We start from the raw sequence: 15,630 nt of genomic DNA on the forward strand, positions 1-15,630 counted from the left end.
GTCGGGAAGGACTTCTATAGGGGTGCGGGTGCCTCCGGGGATTGAGGACAGAACGATGGTGCCATGGTCTCTTGGTGAGTTGAACTAGGATTGAGAACAGGTGCTTAATTTTGGCATACCTGTAGTTCGCACCCCCCTTGTTTTTGTTCCTACCAATAGTCGGTTTGGGTCCTCTGAAGTGGTAGAGACAAGGGAGGAGATCCAGTTAATGGGTAATATTGATGGGTTGGGACGAAGATGCAGGGAGGAAGAGGAGGTAGGTGACATGGGTGTTGATAGGAAAGCCCCTCTAAATTAGCTCCTAGTTCAGGGGTGTGTCGGGTTACTCGGATTGGGTTACACCGTCTGCAAGTGAGATTTATCCTATTGTGGGGATATCGTATGTGGGACATAAACTGCAATTGTTGGCTCTTTTGACTTTTCTAGAGGAGGAACGCCGCAATAACGCAATGGTAGCCAATTTGAGTAGCAGTACAAAGGGTAAGAGGAAGGTCAGGAATTTGGAGTGTTCGGTGAATGGTCTGAATTCTGATAGGGATAGAAGGCTTCTTTGGGATGAGTTGGCAGGTGTCCTAAGTTTGTGGAACTTGCCGTGGTGCATAGGGATAGATTTCAATGTACCTCGGTTCCCTAGTGAAAGGTTAGGCACTGCTAACCTGGATTCTGCTATGATGGAGTTCTCAAAGCTTATTTCTGAAGAAGGGTTGATGGACCTTCCTCTTGCTGGGGGTTTCTTCACTTGGTCGATTTCTCATGATCCTCCAATGCAGTCAAGGATAGATTGATTTCTTGTGTCCCCAGAGTTGGAAGCCTGGTTTCCAGGGATTATGCAAAAGAGGCTTCCACGACTTTGTTCGGATCACTTCCCAATTCTTCTTGATATGAGGGATGTGTCCAGGGGGAGAAGGCCATTCAAGTTTGAAAACATGCGGCTTAAAGCGGAGGGGTTTGTGGCTCGTGTGAAACAGTGGTGGGATTCCTATGTTTTCCAAGGCATACCGAGTTTGGTTCTTGCTCGCAAGCTCAAGGCTTTGAAGCTGGATTTAAAGAGGTGGAATGAGGAGGTGTTTGGCAATATAGAAAGGAATAAGAGAATTCTCCTTGAAGATCTTCAGGCGTTTGACATGCATGAAGAAAGTAGGGCTTGAATGTGGAGGAGTTAATGAGGAAGACAAAGGTGGTCTGAGAATTAGAGAAGTGTACTCTTATGGAGGAAGTGAGTTGGAGGCAGAAATTTAAGGTATTGTGGTTAAAGGAGGGGGATAAGTGCACTAAATTCTTTCACTCTATAGCCAACTCTAATAGAAGGCATAATGCTATTGACACTCTTATGAATGGAAACAATCTTTCTTCTAACCAGACAAAGATCAGTGAGCACATTGTTGAGTTCTATCAAAAGCTTTTTTCTGAGCAATGCAAGTGGAGGCCTAAGGTGGATGGTATATCCTTTGATTCCATTTTGGAGGTTGAGGCAGTTTGGTTGGAGAGAGACTTTGAAGAGGAAGAGGTTAGGAAGGTAGTGTTCAAGATGAACGGTGATAAGGCATTGGGTCCCGAGGAGTTTTCTATGGGCTTCTTCCAAGTTTGATGGGATGTTCTGAGTTTGGATATTATGAAGTGTTCGGGACTTTTCATGCAGGAGGGATGTTCGAAAAGAGCCTTAATGCTTCATTCATTTCGCTTATTCCGAAGGTTCCAGGTGCTATTGACGTCAAAGATTTCCGCCCAATTAGTCTTGTGGGAGGTATCTACAAAATCATTGTTAAGGTGTTAGCAAACAGATTGAAGATTGTTTTAGACAAAATTATCTCCAAGTCGCAAAGTGCCTTCATTAAGGGTAGGCAAATCCTAGATCTTATTTTGATTTCTAATGAATGCCTTGATAGTATGCTAAGGCCAGGGGAGCCAGAGGTGATTTGTAAGATGGATCTAGAAAAAGCTTAAGATCATGTGAATTGGGATTTTCTGCTTTATATGCTTAGGAGGTGTGGTTTTGGGAGGACATGGTGCTCTTGGATAGAACATTGCATTTCTTCGGTACAGTTCTCGATTCTGGTTAATGGTTCCCCTAATGGTGTTTTTTAGTAGTTCCAGGAGTTTGAGACAAGGGGATCCTCTTTCTCCTTTGTTGTTTGTCTTTGTGATGGAGGCCTTGAGTAAGATGATTTCAGTGGCGGTGCATAGGGGTTTGATAGAAGGATTGAAAGTAGGTAATACTTCTTTCTCACATCTTCTGTTTGCTGATGACACCTTGATCTTTTGCAATGCTATGCCCAGCCAGTTGCGTTATTTGCAGAGTGTGTTTTTGTTGTTAGAAGCCGCCTCCGAGTTGAAGGTAAACCTGGCTAAGTCGGTTTTAATTCCAGTGGGGAATGTGGAGCAAGTGGGTAGGTTAGCCGATATCTTAGGTTGCAGGGTTGACTCTTTGTCAATAAAGTATCTTGGTCTTCCGTTGGGGCTCTTATAAGGCCAAGCATATTTGGGATGGCATTATTGAGAAGCTAGAATACCAGTTTGCCGGCTGAAAAATGATGTATTTATCGAAGGGTGGGAGGGTCACCCTTATCAAGAGTACCCTGGCTAATTTGCCCACATATTATTTCTCTTTTTCCTATCCCGGTGAATGTTGTAAGCACATCAAGAAGTTACAACGCAATTTTTTATGGGGTGGTATAGGTGAAGAGTTCAAGTTTCACCTAGTGAATTGGGCGAAGGTTTGCACTTCTATCAAAGAGGGAGGGTTGGGCATCAGAAACTTAATGGTGTTTAACCGCGCACTTTTAGGGAAATGGTTGTGGCGTTATGGGATTGAGAGAGATGCTTGGTGGAGAGTGGAGGTAGACTCGAAGTATGGGAGCTTATGGGGCGGGTGGTGCTCTCTTGTGCTTGGATGAGCTTTTGGGGTTGGGTTGTGGAAGAATATCAGGAAACGGTGGGAGACTTTCAAAGGCTTTACTAGACATGTGGTGGGGGATAGGACTAGGATTAGATTTTGGCATGACTTGTGGTGTGGAGATACGGTGCTCAAGGTAGCCTTTCAGTTTTATTTGGTATTGCTTATGTGAAGGATGCCTTTGTTGCGGCTAATATAGAGGTGTTGGGAGGTTCAAATCAATGGAATGTGAGTTTCATTAGAAAGGCACATGATTTGGAATTGGAAGTCTTTCTGTCATTTCTCCAGGTATTGCGTTCAGTTAGAGTGAGACGATGGTGTGAAGATAAATTGCAGTGGATCTCCTCCAAAAGGGGTCTCTTCAAGGTCAAGGCCCACTTTTATTCTTTGGCTTGTAATGAAGGTAGGTGCTTCCCTTGGAAGAGTGTGTGGCGGACACAGGCTCCTCCGAGATCGGTCTTTTTTGCTTAGTCGGCGGCACTGAGTAAAATTCTAACTTTGGATAATCTCAGGAAGCGTCATGTTATTGTGATAAACAGATGTTGCATGTGCAAAAAAAGCGAGGAGATGGTGGATCATGTCCTTCTGCATTGTGAGGTTGCTTCTGCTCTATGGTATGCCATTGTGAGTCGCTTTGGGATGGCCTAGGTGATGCCTAGACAAGTTTTTGATTTGCTAACCTATTAGTGGTCTTCTGGGAGGCGGAGGAGTGTTGCGGTCTCGAAGATGGTGCCTACATGCCTCTTTTGGTGTTTATGGCAGGAAACGAACAATAGGTGCTTTGAAGATTTGGAGAAGTCTTTGGAGGACATTTTATACTCTTGTTTTCATACTTTGTATTTTTGGACAGAAGCACCTTTGTCCCCGGTGTCGATTAGTTATGATAATTTTCTTCCTCGCTTTTCCTTTTCTAGTTAGGTGATCATTTTGTATACTCTACCTGTGTACTTTGGGGTGCCTTACACTTTTAATAAAACTGGTTATTATTTATCAAAAAAAATTATCAATCCATGAAAATAATATATAGTGGCTCTCACTCTCAAGACTTGTCAAGGCAGATGATGATGGTCAAGATCCTGACATTATTATAAGATTTAACGGTACACCTTTAAATTCGTAGTAGGCTTCCAAACCTAACATGCACCAGATCACCAGATATTGAGATAATAATGTTCATATTAATTATTCCTTGAACAGATCTTGGTATCAGCTCCATAAGGTATCCATGAGCTATCAGAACATGACACAAATACAACCCAAAGAACTTAATTAATTGCAACTTTGTATAGTTCAGCATCCTCCTCATTGAAGCCACTCACCCAGACCAATTCAATATTGGGACATGTACTATAAAGCAGCCTAATTTTTTAATTCAATTTCCAAAAGAGAATATTATACTCACTGGCTCACTCCCAAGTTTCTTTTTCTCCCTCATTGTGGCTTCAAAAGGAAAAGCAAGTCAAAGAATACTCCATTTCACTCTCCAAACATGCATTTGCGAACAACATAGACAAGTCCAAAACTGCCCATTTACTTAATTATGTATAAAACATGAACACAAATCAATAAAGAAATGTACAAGGAACATATTAAAAAAAAACTAATAAAGAAAATTATGTACAAAGCATAATCAATAAAAATAATAATATTAAAAAATAAATAAATCAATAAAAAAAAATACCACAGATTACCCAACAAGCCAAAGGTCTGACTAAAATAACAGTGAGTAGAAAATACAAAAAGAACGTACACGAATGTTTTCACCAATCAATACAAAGAAAGATTCAAAACTAGAAAGTCAAAATATATCGCTCAAGTTTGAGCATCAGATTAAACTTGAAACCCAAAGAAGGAGAAATTGAAATTGAAATTGAGAAAATAATCAATGGTTTACCCAATATTTAGCGATCTTTGAAGACATTCATGGGTTTCAAACAATATAGGCATAGCTCGGTGGGGTATTTTAGAACAATAATCAAATTCTTACGGTTTTCTAATTTGGCATGAATGAGAGTTCCACAGAGAGAGAGAGAGAGAGAGAGAGAGAGAGAAAGAGACTTTGAACAGACCGAAATTGAAGAAAATGCAGGTTATGGCTTTCTTGTTATTCTTATTATATTAGGAGTGGTGGTCAGGTGGGGGCTTTCTCATTTTTCTGTCTCTAAGCTCTAGAAAAATGACACTTTTGACAACCCTCAACTATTTCCATTTTAAAAAAAAAAAAAAAAAATTATTTCAATGTTAAACTATGTTTAGGTGTGGTTTATACTTTTTGGAAGAAAAAAATAATAATTGTTAGTATTGAAAGGTGAAAAAGTGATATTCAAAAGTTGAAGATTTTTATTTTATAGTGATTTTTTTTTATTTGAATAATAGTAAAAAGTGAAAGATAAACCAAGTGTAATCCCTTGGCTTCGTTCATCTCAAACCGAACGATGACCACAAGGAAGAGTTTCTAGACCTGTCCCAGGAGAGTGAGTCCATGAACTATAAGAAGTTACATTTGATTCTTAAGAAGATGGAGATCAAACAAGAGATCAAAAATGAAGAATTTTTTCTATAGTTGTATTGTAACAGGTGTGTGGTAAGCTGTTATAAGTGGGCTGGACAGTTGTTAGTTAGTTAGTTTGTTGGGCTGAACAGTTATTAGTTAGTTGGGCTTAACAGCTTGGACTTGTATATATAAACCAAAAATCAGGAGAAGGGGATTATTGAATATCTTGTATTGTGGAACCTATAGTTGTAGTTCTTGATAGTTTAACCTTAGTCTTGCAAGAGGAATCTGATCAAACTCAAATTGATCCTTATCTGTAATTTGTTCTCTTCAATTCCATTTTCAATCCATTGTTTTACAAATCATTCAATCATCTATCCTTAATCCATACAGAAATTCCCAAATCAATAACAGGTGTGTTACAAGTGGTATCAAAGCAGCACTTTCCTGAGAAGCAATGGTAGACTTTAACAAAAGATTTGATGAAGTGATGATCAAACTTTCCCAAATAACTGATATGATGGAGGCACAAAAAAAATCCAGGACCAGCTCATCAAGCAGCAGGGCCATGGCAGAGTAGGTCTCATTTTCAACAACCTTACAATGAGTTTCGTCACCCTGGAAACAGAGAGGGAAGAAACTATTGGCAGCAAGGTTTTCTTGATCCTTACAACCCAGCAGTTCAAGAAGAGAGGATGGCGGGGAGGTTTCCTCAACCTGCACATCAGAATTGGAGAAGGCCATATTTGGAAGATCGAGGTAATGGAGCTGTTCATTATCCTGAAACCAGAGAGGGGATGAACTGTTGGCAGCAAGGTTTTCTTGAATCTTACAACCCATCAGCCCAAGAAAAATTCAATAATTATCTTGGAATTAGAGATGGAAGGAATAATTGGCAGCATGGTTTTTCTGATGTTTATCATCCAGCAGTTCAAGAAGAGAGGATGGCAGGGAGGTTTCCTCAACTTGCACATCAGAACTGGAGAAGACCATATTTTGAAGATTGAGGTTATAGAGCTGTTCAACAAGGAGGTTATGGAGGTGATCGGCAGGGAGAGGAGCAGCTAGCCATTATATCCGAGTTAGTCCCTATGAAGATCGAGTCCATACCATTACAACAGGTTCATGAGATTTCAGAGTCTACAAAAAAAATCAAGAAACGATTAGTGATTGAAGCCAAAGGTCAACAAATTCCGAAGCCATAAGGGATTTATGGTACCCAAGTGGAATCCCTTGGCTTTGTTGATCTCAAACCGAACGACGACCACAAGGAAGAGTTTCTAGACCTGTCCCAGGAGAGTGAGTCCATGGACTGTAAGAAGTTATATTTGATTCTTGAGAAGGTGGAGATCAAACAAGAGATCAAAAATGAAGAATTGGGGGAGCAAGATTTGGTGAAAAAAATTTCAAATTTTGAGAGGCTTTCTTGCAATGAAGTGCAGTTGTTTGATAAAACTCCGCAAAGCAAGTTAAATGATGGCGTCTTCTTTCTTTGGTGCGTCAGATGGTGTTTTGATCCAGGCAAAAAGCTTTTTTTTGAGCAGTAGAAGAAGAAAGGGAGAAGAAGACCTTGTGTGTTTGGGGGAGAAGAATCAGATGTGAATAATTGATAGGAGGGATACATGGCCCAAAGAGTGTGGTGGAAAGAAGTGGTTGGACACTTGGCACATTATGCGGGGTGCAGAGACAAGAGTTGGAAAGCATTACAAAAATGCTTGACAACGAGATGGAAATGCTGCCGTTGGGATATATGGGGGATTGGTCTATGGGTTGGAGGAAGGGATTCTGCAGCCTGCGAGTTGGGCTTTTAGATGTTATGGAAAGGATTTTTTTTTTTTCTTTTAGGGTTGTTTTGTAATAGTCAATATTGAAATGGGCTTGTCTTTTTCAACTTCACCTTATGGGCAAGGTGCTCTTAAATGGGTGAGTATTGTAACAGGTGTGTGGTGAGCTGTAATAAGTGGGCTGGACAGTTGTTAGTTAGTTAGTTGTGATGAACAGTTAATAGTCAGTTGGGCTTAACAGCTTGGACTTGTATATATAAAACAAAAGTCAAGAGAAGGGGATTATCGAATATCTTGTATTGTGGAACCTATAGTTGTAGTTCTTGATAGTTTAGCCTTAGTCTTGTAAGAGGAGTCCGATCAAACTCGAATTGATCCTTATCTGTAATTCATTCCGTTCAATTCCATTTTCAATCCATTGTTTTATAAATCATTCAATCATCCATCCTTAATCCATACAGAACTTCCCAAATCAATAGCAGGTGTGTTACAGTTTCAAACAATATAGGCATAGCTCGGTGGGGTATTTTAGAACAATAATCAAATTCTTATGGTTTTACAATTTGGCATGACCGAGAATTCCACTGCGGTTTTCCAATTTGGCATGACCGAGAGTTCCACAAAGAGAGGGAGAGAAAGAAAGAGACTTTGAACAAACCGAAATTGAAGAAAATGCAGGTTATGGCTTTCTTATTATTCTTAGGGTTAAATACTTCATACCCCCCTAGGGTTTTCCAACTTTATTTTTTCCTCCCTTGGGTTTCATTTTTATCACAGGAGGTCCCTGTGATTTTGATAAATGACCAAATTAGTTCATCCGTTAGTTGACCGTTAGTTGACTGTACGGACTGACACGTGGACCATTTACAAATTGACACCTGGAATAAGGCCACGTCATCACTATTCACATTGCCACATAATCTGCCACCTAATTAAACAAAATATCAAATAAACAAAACACCTAATCATTAAAACAAAATATCAAATAAACAAAACACCTAATTAAACAAACAAAACACCTTCAGCCTCTTCAATCGACGACATTCACCAACAATAGAATTAAAACCGTTAATTAAACAACAAAACTGGTTCCTTCAGGCAGCTACGATATTGACGAACAGAACAGGGGAAGAAAAAAATCAACCCAAACCCTAGGCTCAATTTGGCCAAATTTCCGGCCAAAACTCCACAAATCGGCGACGGAGCTTCCTCCCCAACCCAACCCCAAGCTTCAACGGCCGCATTTTCTCCGGCGACAGACCACCGCACCACCAGCGACGAAGCTTCCTCCTCAACCCACCCACAAGCTTCCACGGCCGCATCTTCTCCGGCGACAGACCACCGCACCACCGGCGACGAAGCTTCCTCCCCAACCCACCCCCAAGCTTCCACAGCCAAACCATCGCACCACTCTCCGGCGACCAAGCTTCCACGACAGACCCTAACCACTTTCTTCCACAATCCGAGAAACCCCAAATCCCGTCAATTTCCAAACCAAAGTTTGCTTCCGCTGTCCGATCTGTGTACGTGATGACATCAAGTCGGACGTACGGCTCGAAACGAAAGGAAGTTTCCCGTAGCATTGAGAAGGTATGTTCTACAAAAAATCTGCACCTTTTTTTTCTTTTATGAATTTTACGAACAATCTGCAAGTATTTTACGAAATTTAATTTTGTTTTCCATTGTTGTTTCCGTTCTTTTTTTTTTTTTTTTTTAATTTAAGTCAACTTTATTTCTAGTATTTTAATGCAAAACAACATTTTTTTGCCATTAAAGTTCATATTATATGTGATTTTAAGCCTAAATCAATGGCAATTGTGGTGTTGAAATCATCTATGTGTACAGGAGTTCCTCGTCCTTCAATGGGGGAGGGGGAAGAGTTGTCTCAACACAGCCATACAAGAGCAGGAAAAGTGTTCCTCTAACAACCCATTAAAATGGACCCCATGCCTTAATATGGAAATGCCATTCCCCTACCAACCCATTACATGCCTTTTACTGAAGCCGAAAACAAGACAAAAAAACAACACACACACAACAAAACGTGTATGCATGTTGCTTGCTCTTTTAACTATTTTTATTTTAAGTCAGCTTTATTTGTAGTATTTTAAGTAAGTTTTATTTCTCCTATTTTAAGTTAGTTCTATTTTATGTATTTTTGGATAGTTTTATTTTGATGCAGACGAATTCATCTGCTGGATCTTCATCAGTGGACTGTAGTGAGATGTCCTTTGTATGTTATTGCAATTTACTTGCACCTTTGAAGACTTCAATGACTCCGGACAACCCTGGCATACGATTCTGGGGTTGCGCCACCTACAATTCGAGTGTAAGAAATCTTGTTTCCACTGTAAATCCATTATGAATGTTGAATGTTGGTTTTGAATCCCATTTGTTGAGTTGGTACTGATATGGGCTGTGATTCTTGGATTAAAGGTAGTCTTGAATAGCATGTGGAGCACTAAGATTAGTTTTGAATTCTATTTGTTATTAGATATTGATATGGTTGAGACTTTAGGAATTACAGATTGTAATTAACAATTCAAGTTTGCTTGCAATTGTTTGTTTAAAATTTGTGTGAGTTGTTTGATGTTCTTAGAAAGCGTACAAGTTGTATAAATTGGCCTTCGATTTATTAAGGTGCTAGGTTTCTTTCCATGTTATTTTCAAGAGGATGGTATTTCCTGCTATGGTATTTCCTATTGCGATTTATTTGTCCTTTCTTTTATCTCTCAAAAATCTCATATTTTCTTCTCTTTTTGGCATTTCAGCCCTTTTTTATTTTATTTTATTTATTTAATTTTTTTTTTCTTTTTTCTTGTGGGTTAATTTCAGCCACTTTAATTGCTTCAAACTCTACCCACTCTAAAAAATAAAAAAGTATGTCTCCTCAGTCCAATGCTATACGGCCACTCTTAAGAGGATAAATAAGAAAAATACAATGGACTTATATCAATGAACACTCTATTATCATTTGCTCTGATAATAGAGTGTTCTCAATATGAGGCTGCTTCTTATAGCTTTACCTGGTCTTATTCAATGTTTTGCTTCCCTCTTTTTTTTATTTTTTATTATTATTATTATCTTCTTTTATGCAGAGGAATGCTGCCTGCAGATTTTTCAAATGGCACGATAAACCAACTTGTAAAAGGGGTATGACGGTTCTACCTGGCTTGTTTGATAAGGTTAGAGAGTTGTAGGATGAAAAAGACAATTGCAGGGCAAGGATTGAAGACCTGTTGAGTGAAAATGACAAATACCTGACAAGGGATAAGCAAATCCAGAATGAAGGTGTCATACATATAGAAAAGATTCGAGAGTTAGAGAAGAAAAATGCCATATTTAGAGCAAGAGAGAAATTTCTTATGTATGCCTCGTTTTTGTCATGGTGTATGATGTTGTTAGTTGTTTATGTTGCACTTATGCAATGAATTTTGTGTAATGATATATCTTTTTTAACTAATGTAAATTGATTATGTATCCCTACTTATGAAATGTAAACTTTTTTAAACTGAGTTCATATGTTTGTATATTCTTAATTTAGAACAACTAGGTTTTTCTGAAATTGTCATTTTGAAATTACATCCATTTTCTACGACATGAGCATCAAATACAATGAAATTGCACGAGAAAAGTCATCATCTTCTAGGTGCCTTTCCCTTTGCAGAAGCCCACTCCTAGACGAATCCTGCATCAAAATGTGGATAAAAAGAACTTCAAGGAAACATTAAACAAAAATACAGGCCAAGGCAGTAAAATTAGCTGTAACACACGTTGGGAGCACTTTGTTGCTGATTTAGATAACCCCTCTCAACCTCCTTCTTTGAAGCCTCAATAGCAGCTTGAATCATTTCTTCCTCAATATGATTTCAGATGTTCCTGTTTACCAATCAAAATATATCAAACAACTCAAAAAAAAAAAAAAAAAAAATGTTGGGACTCAGGAGTTGCTCCAAGACCATCTTAAATCACCATTTATCCCCAAAAAATTAAATTAATAAAAAAATAGTGAATTTAATTATTTAAATAATATTCTAAATTGGTGCAAATGTCACATACAAACATCGCTTTTCTTGCTCATACCAACTGAAATTACAACACCGCCACAATTAAACGATTCACAAGCAACATTAGGTCCAATTGACTGCAAAATTAAGTCCATAATTAAACTGCTTGTGTACCATCACTAGAGGCGACTCTTCCATTTTCTTCGACAGCACCACTTCGAAAACAGGATAATTGACTGAGAATGAAATCTAACCGCATCTTATAGACGCAAACACACATACTGACATATATATACTTATAACAACCGACAACTCCAACATTTTCATAATGTACATCTAAAATACATACACTCAAAATACATAAGTCCAAAATACATCCAAATTACGTACATCTAAAATACAAACACCCAAAATACTTACGTCCAAAATACATCCAAAGTACGTACATCTAAAATACATACACCCAAAATACATACGTCCAAAATACATAAGTCCAAAATGCATACATATAAAATACATTCATCCCAAACATTGGATCCACTATCCAAAACCCAATAATCTATTGAGTTGCCCTATACTGTCCTAAACGTGATCTTGTGATGAATTGTCCTCCCGCTTGTGATTCTCCAATCTGAAATACATGCACATCCATATCACCAAGAGACATGTTAAATTAAGCTATAAAACTTCAATCACGTAGGCTATACCATGTTAAGGGTTAATTATTGTATCATTCAATTAGAAAAATAAATAAATAAAGGATTATGCATCATCACTTAGTAAATAAAATAGTCGGTCAAGATTCAATAATTCAAAAACTCTTTGAACTTTCCAACCATTTTCCTATCATTCATACTTTTCTTCTCTTTGCCTAATCTACTTCTCTAAAATAATAGAATTTCATCCAATAGCACTTACTCCACGATAGCATGTTTATTGCATCGCATAAAAATGAATAAATTAGAAAATGATGTTATTGCAGCAGACGAAATTAAAAAACACACATATTGTGCGTATTATTGGATGCACTAGAAAAGGTATTATTGTGTAGCAAATTAATTAATAGCAGGATTTATACTAAAGTCATAATGAATCCATTACTCACCCCTACTGATTGGCTAATTGGGCTTGTGTTGTCGATAGTGGTGGTGGGCTCTCCTACATCTTGTGATCCTTGCTGCTACACCATACAAAAAAACAATGTCATAAATACACGCTTAATATTTTAATAAAGATAACATTAATAGTTTGTTCAAATAGCTAACCTCAGTTTTATTGTTTTTCTTTGTCTTCACAACCTTTTTGGGCCAAATCTTCTTGTTCGGATTGTCTGGTTCACGACAATTCCTAGCATTGTGACCCGCTTGACCACAATTCCCACAACGTACACTATACCCCTTACGAGTCATCTTGGTCGTTTCAATAGGCTCATTCTCATCCTCTCCTCTTCTTCTCACCTTTCTAGGCCTACCTCTTTGTTTTTTTGGTATAGGGGGCAGTATATGTTCCACATCATCCTCAATAGGCCACTCATTGTAAGCTGATGGTATCGGATATAACTCAGGGGCATATGACTTCCTAAAAGTATCCATCGAATACCACTTACTGACATACTGCTCAGGGACTTGCCTATGTGCAGAAATTGCAGAAATTGCATGGGGGCATGGAATACCATTCAATTGAAATCTACCACAACCATATGTTCTTCTCCCTAGATCAACAATTCTCCTAGGCTCATGACTATGGTCAACCTCAAACTGCAATTTATTACTCCAATGACAAATGTAGTTTCTTGAATCCCGCTTGTTTCTCTCCAATTTTATCACAATCTTAGGGCAAATCACATTTTTTGAAGTTTTTGCTCCAGCCCTTTTTTGATTGAACCTGGACATTAGTTTCCGCCATATTAATTCCATGCATCCCAATATAGGCTTATCTCTTGCCTCTAGGATCCACGCATTGAAACACTCGGCGGTATTGTTCATTAATATATCACTACAACTATAATCACTAAATGCATGCCTTGACCACATCCGTTGATCAATCTTGCTAATGTAGTCGAATGCAGCTTCACTCATACCTCTAATGACTGATAGGTAGTATTTGAATTGCAACTCATTAGCTGCATGAGCTGCACCATCCAAAGCATTTTTGTATGCCTTGCCCTTGAACCCTTGTTTCTTGAAGTTTGCATGCAGAAGCCTGAGACAAAATCGATGTTCTAGACCAGGCATCAAATTCTCCAAGGCATTGAGCAATCCCTGATTATCAATACAAAATAAAACTTGTTAATTGTTCATCAAACAAAATACAAACAATACATAATATTCAACTAATTCATACCATTTGTCGATCAGACATGAATGACCAAGTGTGTACTCGTGGATTGCCAATATCTTCCAATAAACAGCTCAAAAACCATGTCCATGTATGCTGATCTTCACACTCACATACAACATATGCTAGTGGATAAATGTCGTCATTTGCATCCCGCACAACGGCTGCATGCAGCTGCCCACCGAACTCGCTCTTCAAGAAGCAAGCATCGGCACAAATCATGGGTCTACACGCCTCCAAGAAGCCCCTCTTGCAGGATGCCAATGACACATACATTTGTTGAAAGAATCTTCCATCCCGTTGTCTATAAGCTGATGTGCCAGGATTCTACTTCCTTAATGCATTTGCACATGTTTATATTGCTCACCTTTTTTCCCTTTCAAAATACCCAATGCCATCCTCTTTGCTCGGTGACAACTCAACAAAGTCATTTTGACATTGTAATCCCTTCTAATCATTTCCTTCAATGCAATTGGTTTAAAATTCGGTTGGTCCCGAAAGTTGTCCAAATATCGGTGTGCAGCCCACTTGATTGATGCCTTCTTGTTGTAGTAGTGAGCCCTACAATTGTGCTCTTTAATGTAACTCTTGATTTGGAAACAACCTTTGTCATTCGACCACGGTGCATGTATTCTCCATCCACAAGCTTTCTTACAAATGGCGGTAACCCTTGTTCTCTCATTGCGCAAGTAAGTGTAGTCAAAAGAATTTTGAACTGCAAACAGTTGCAATGCATCCTTAAACTGAGGGGGGTCAACAAATTTCTGCCCAATATGCAATTCTACTATCTCTTTCAAGTCAGTTTTTACCATCCATTGAGGATACTTCCTCCTAACATGTCTCGGGGACCCTTCACCCACATCATCATTATCTATGCTCGAGTAGCCACCATCACTATCGCCATCATCTTCATCCGGCTCATTTGAAATATCCACAATAGTCTTAGATGTCTCTGTTTCATACCACGATTGAAACCATTTCATTATATCCTCCTTAGCTTGACGTATATGTTCTTCATCATTTTCTAAGAAAATGTCCTCTTCATTGTCATCTGCTACTTCAAAGTCACTCAAGTCTGTATGCTCTCCCCCCTCAGTGTGAATTTGTTTTTTAGGCCTACCACTTTGTTTTACAGACTTTTGCTTTGTATCTTGCGGCTTTGAAAGCTGATGCTCTTGCACATGTTCTTGTGGAGGCTCTTCCTCATAAACTTGTGCGGGTGACTGAGAAATCATCATCATTGGAGACCTGACTTCAATTGGAACTTCTTCAACTATAATATCGGTCACAAATACATGCAATCTATTTTTCTTCCCACTAGCCACTTCTTTGAACATTTTCATGATGTCTTTGTCATTAGTAAGTCCACGTATGTAGTCATTCGTTTCATCATCAAACTTGAAGTACAACATCAACCTTGGAATGTCCTTATAGTTGTACTCTAAGTACAATTCCATTATGTTGGTTATATCCCAAAAACATAGGCGGTTTGCATCCAAACCTTCTATAGGCATCACATCATCTCTCACATATTTCAAATCCGGTTGACTAAATGATCCATGATGGTGAATGAAAAGATCAACAACTGATGTAGGCGTTTCTGTACATTGACAACAAACAGGTATTTTAGCCATTTCTGTAATTGGATTGTTACGTGCAAAATACATACATCCAAAATACATAAATCTAAAATACATCCAAAATACGTACATAAAACTGTCTAAAAATACATTAAATTTTATTTCTTAAAATATAACAAATAAAACTGACTTAAAATACTAGAAATAAAGCCGACTTAAAATAAAAATTATTTGAAAGGGGGGAAAAATGAAGCTGACGAGATTATATTCTTTGTTCTTTTTTGTTTTTCTAGTGTATCCAAGAATACGCATAATATGTGTTTTTTTTTTAATTCTGTCTGCTGCAATAACATCATCTTCTAATTTATTCATTTTTATGTGATGCATAATCATTTATAAATTAAGTTGCAAATTGTACATGTATCATAATTCCTAAATCAAACCATTATATTATACATGCAATAGACATGCTATCGTTGACTAGGTGTTATTGGATGAAATTCTATTCTTTTAGAGAAGTAGATTAGGCAAAGAG

General features: G+C 38.2%; 1 protein-coding gene across 1 annotated transcript; it reads left to right on the forward strand.

Moving 5' to 3' along the window:
• Positions 1-449: 449 nt before the first annotated feature.
• Positions 450-1,148, forward strand: LOC132187919 (uncharacterized). The gene is made up of 2 exons (XM_059602340.1): positions 450-729; positions 823-1,148. The coding sequence occupies exons 1-2, from the start codon at positions 450-452 to the stop codon at positions 1,146-1,148; spliced, it is 606 nt and encodes a 201-aa protein (XP_059458323.1).
• The last annotated feature ends 14,482 nt before the right edge of the window (positions 1,149-15,630 follow it).

The sequence above is a fragment of the Corylus avellana genome, chromosome ca7 (genome assembly GCF_901000735.1).
Source record: "Corylus avellana chromosome ca7, CavTom2PMs-1.0".
Lineage (NCBI taxonomy): Eukaryota > Viridiplantae > Streptophyta > Magnoliopsida > Fagales > Betulaceae > Corylus > Corylus avellana.

Coding starts and splice junctions, on each gene's coding strand:
- LOC132187919 (XM_059602340.1), top strand. CDS start 450: ATGGTAGCCAATTTGAGTAGCAGTACAAAGGGTAAGAGGAAGGTCAGG. Junction 730..822: donor GGACCTTCCTCTTGCTGGGG/GTTTCTTCACTT, acceptor CCTGGTTTCCAG/GGATTATGCAAAAGAGGCTT.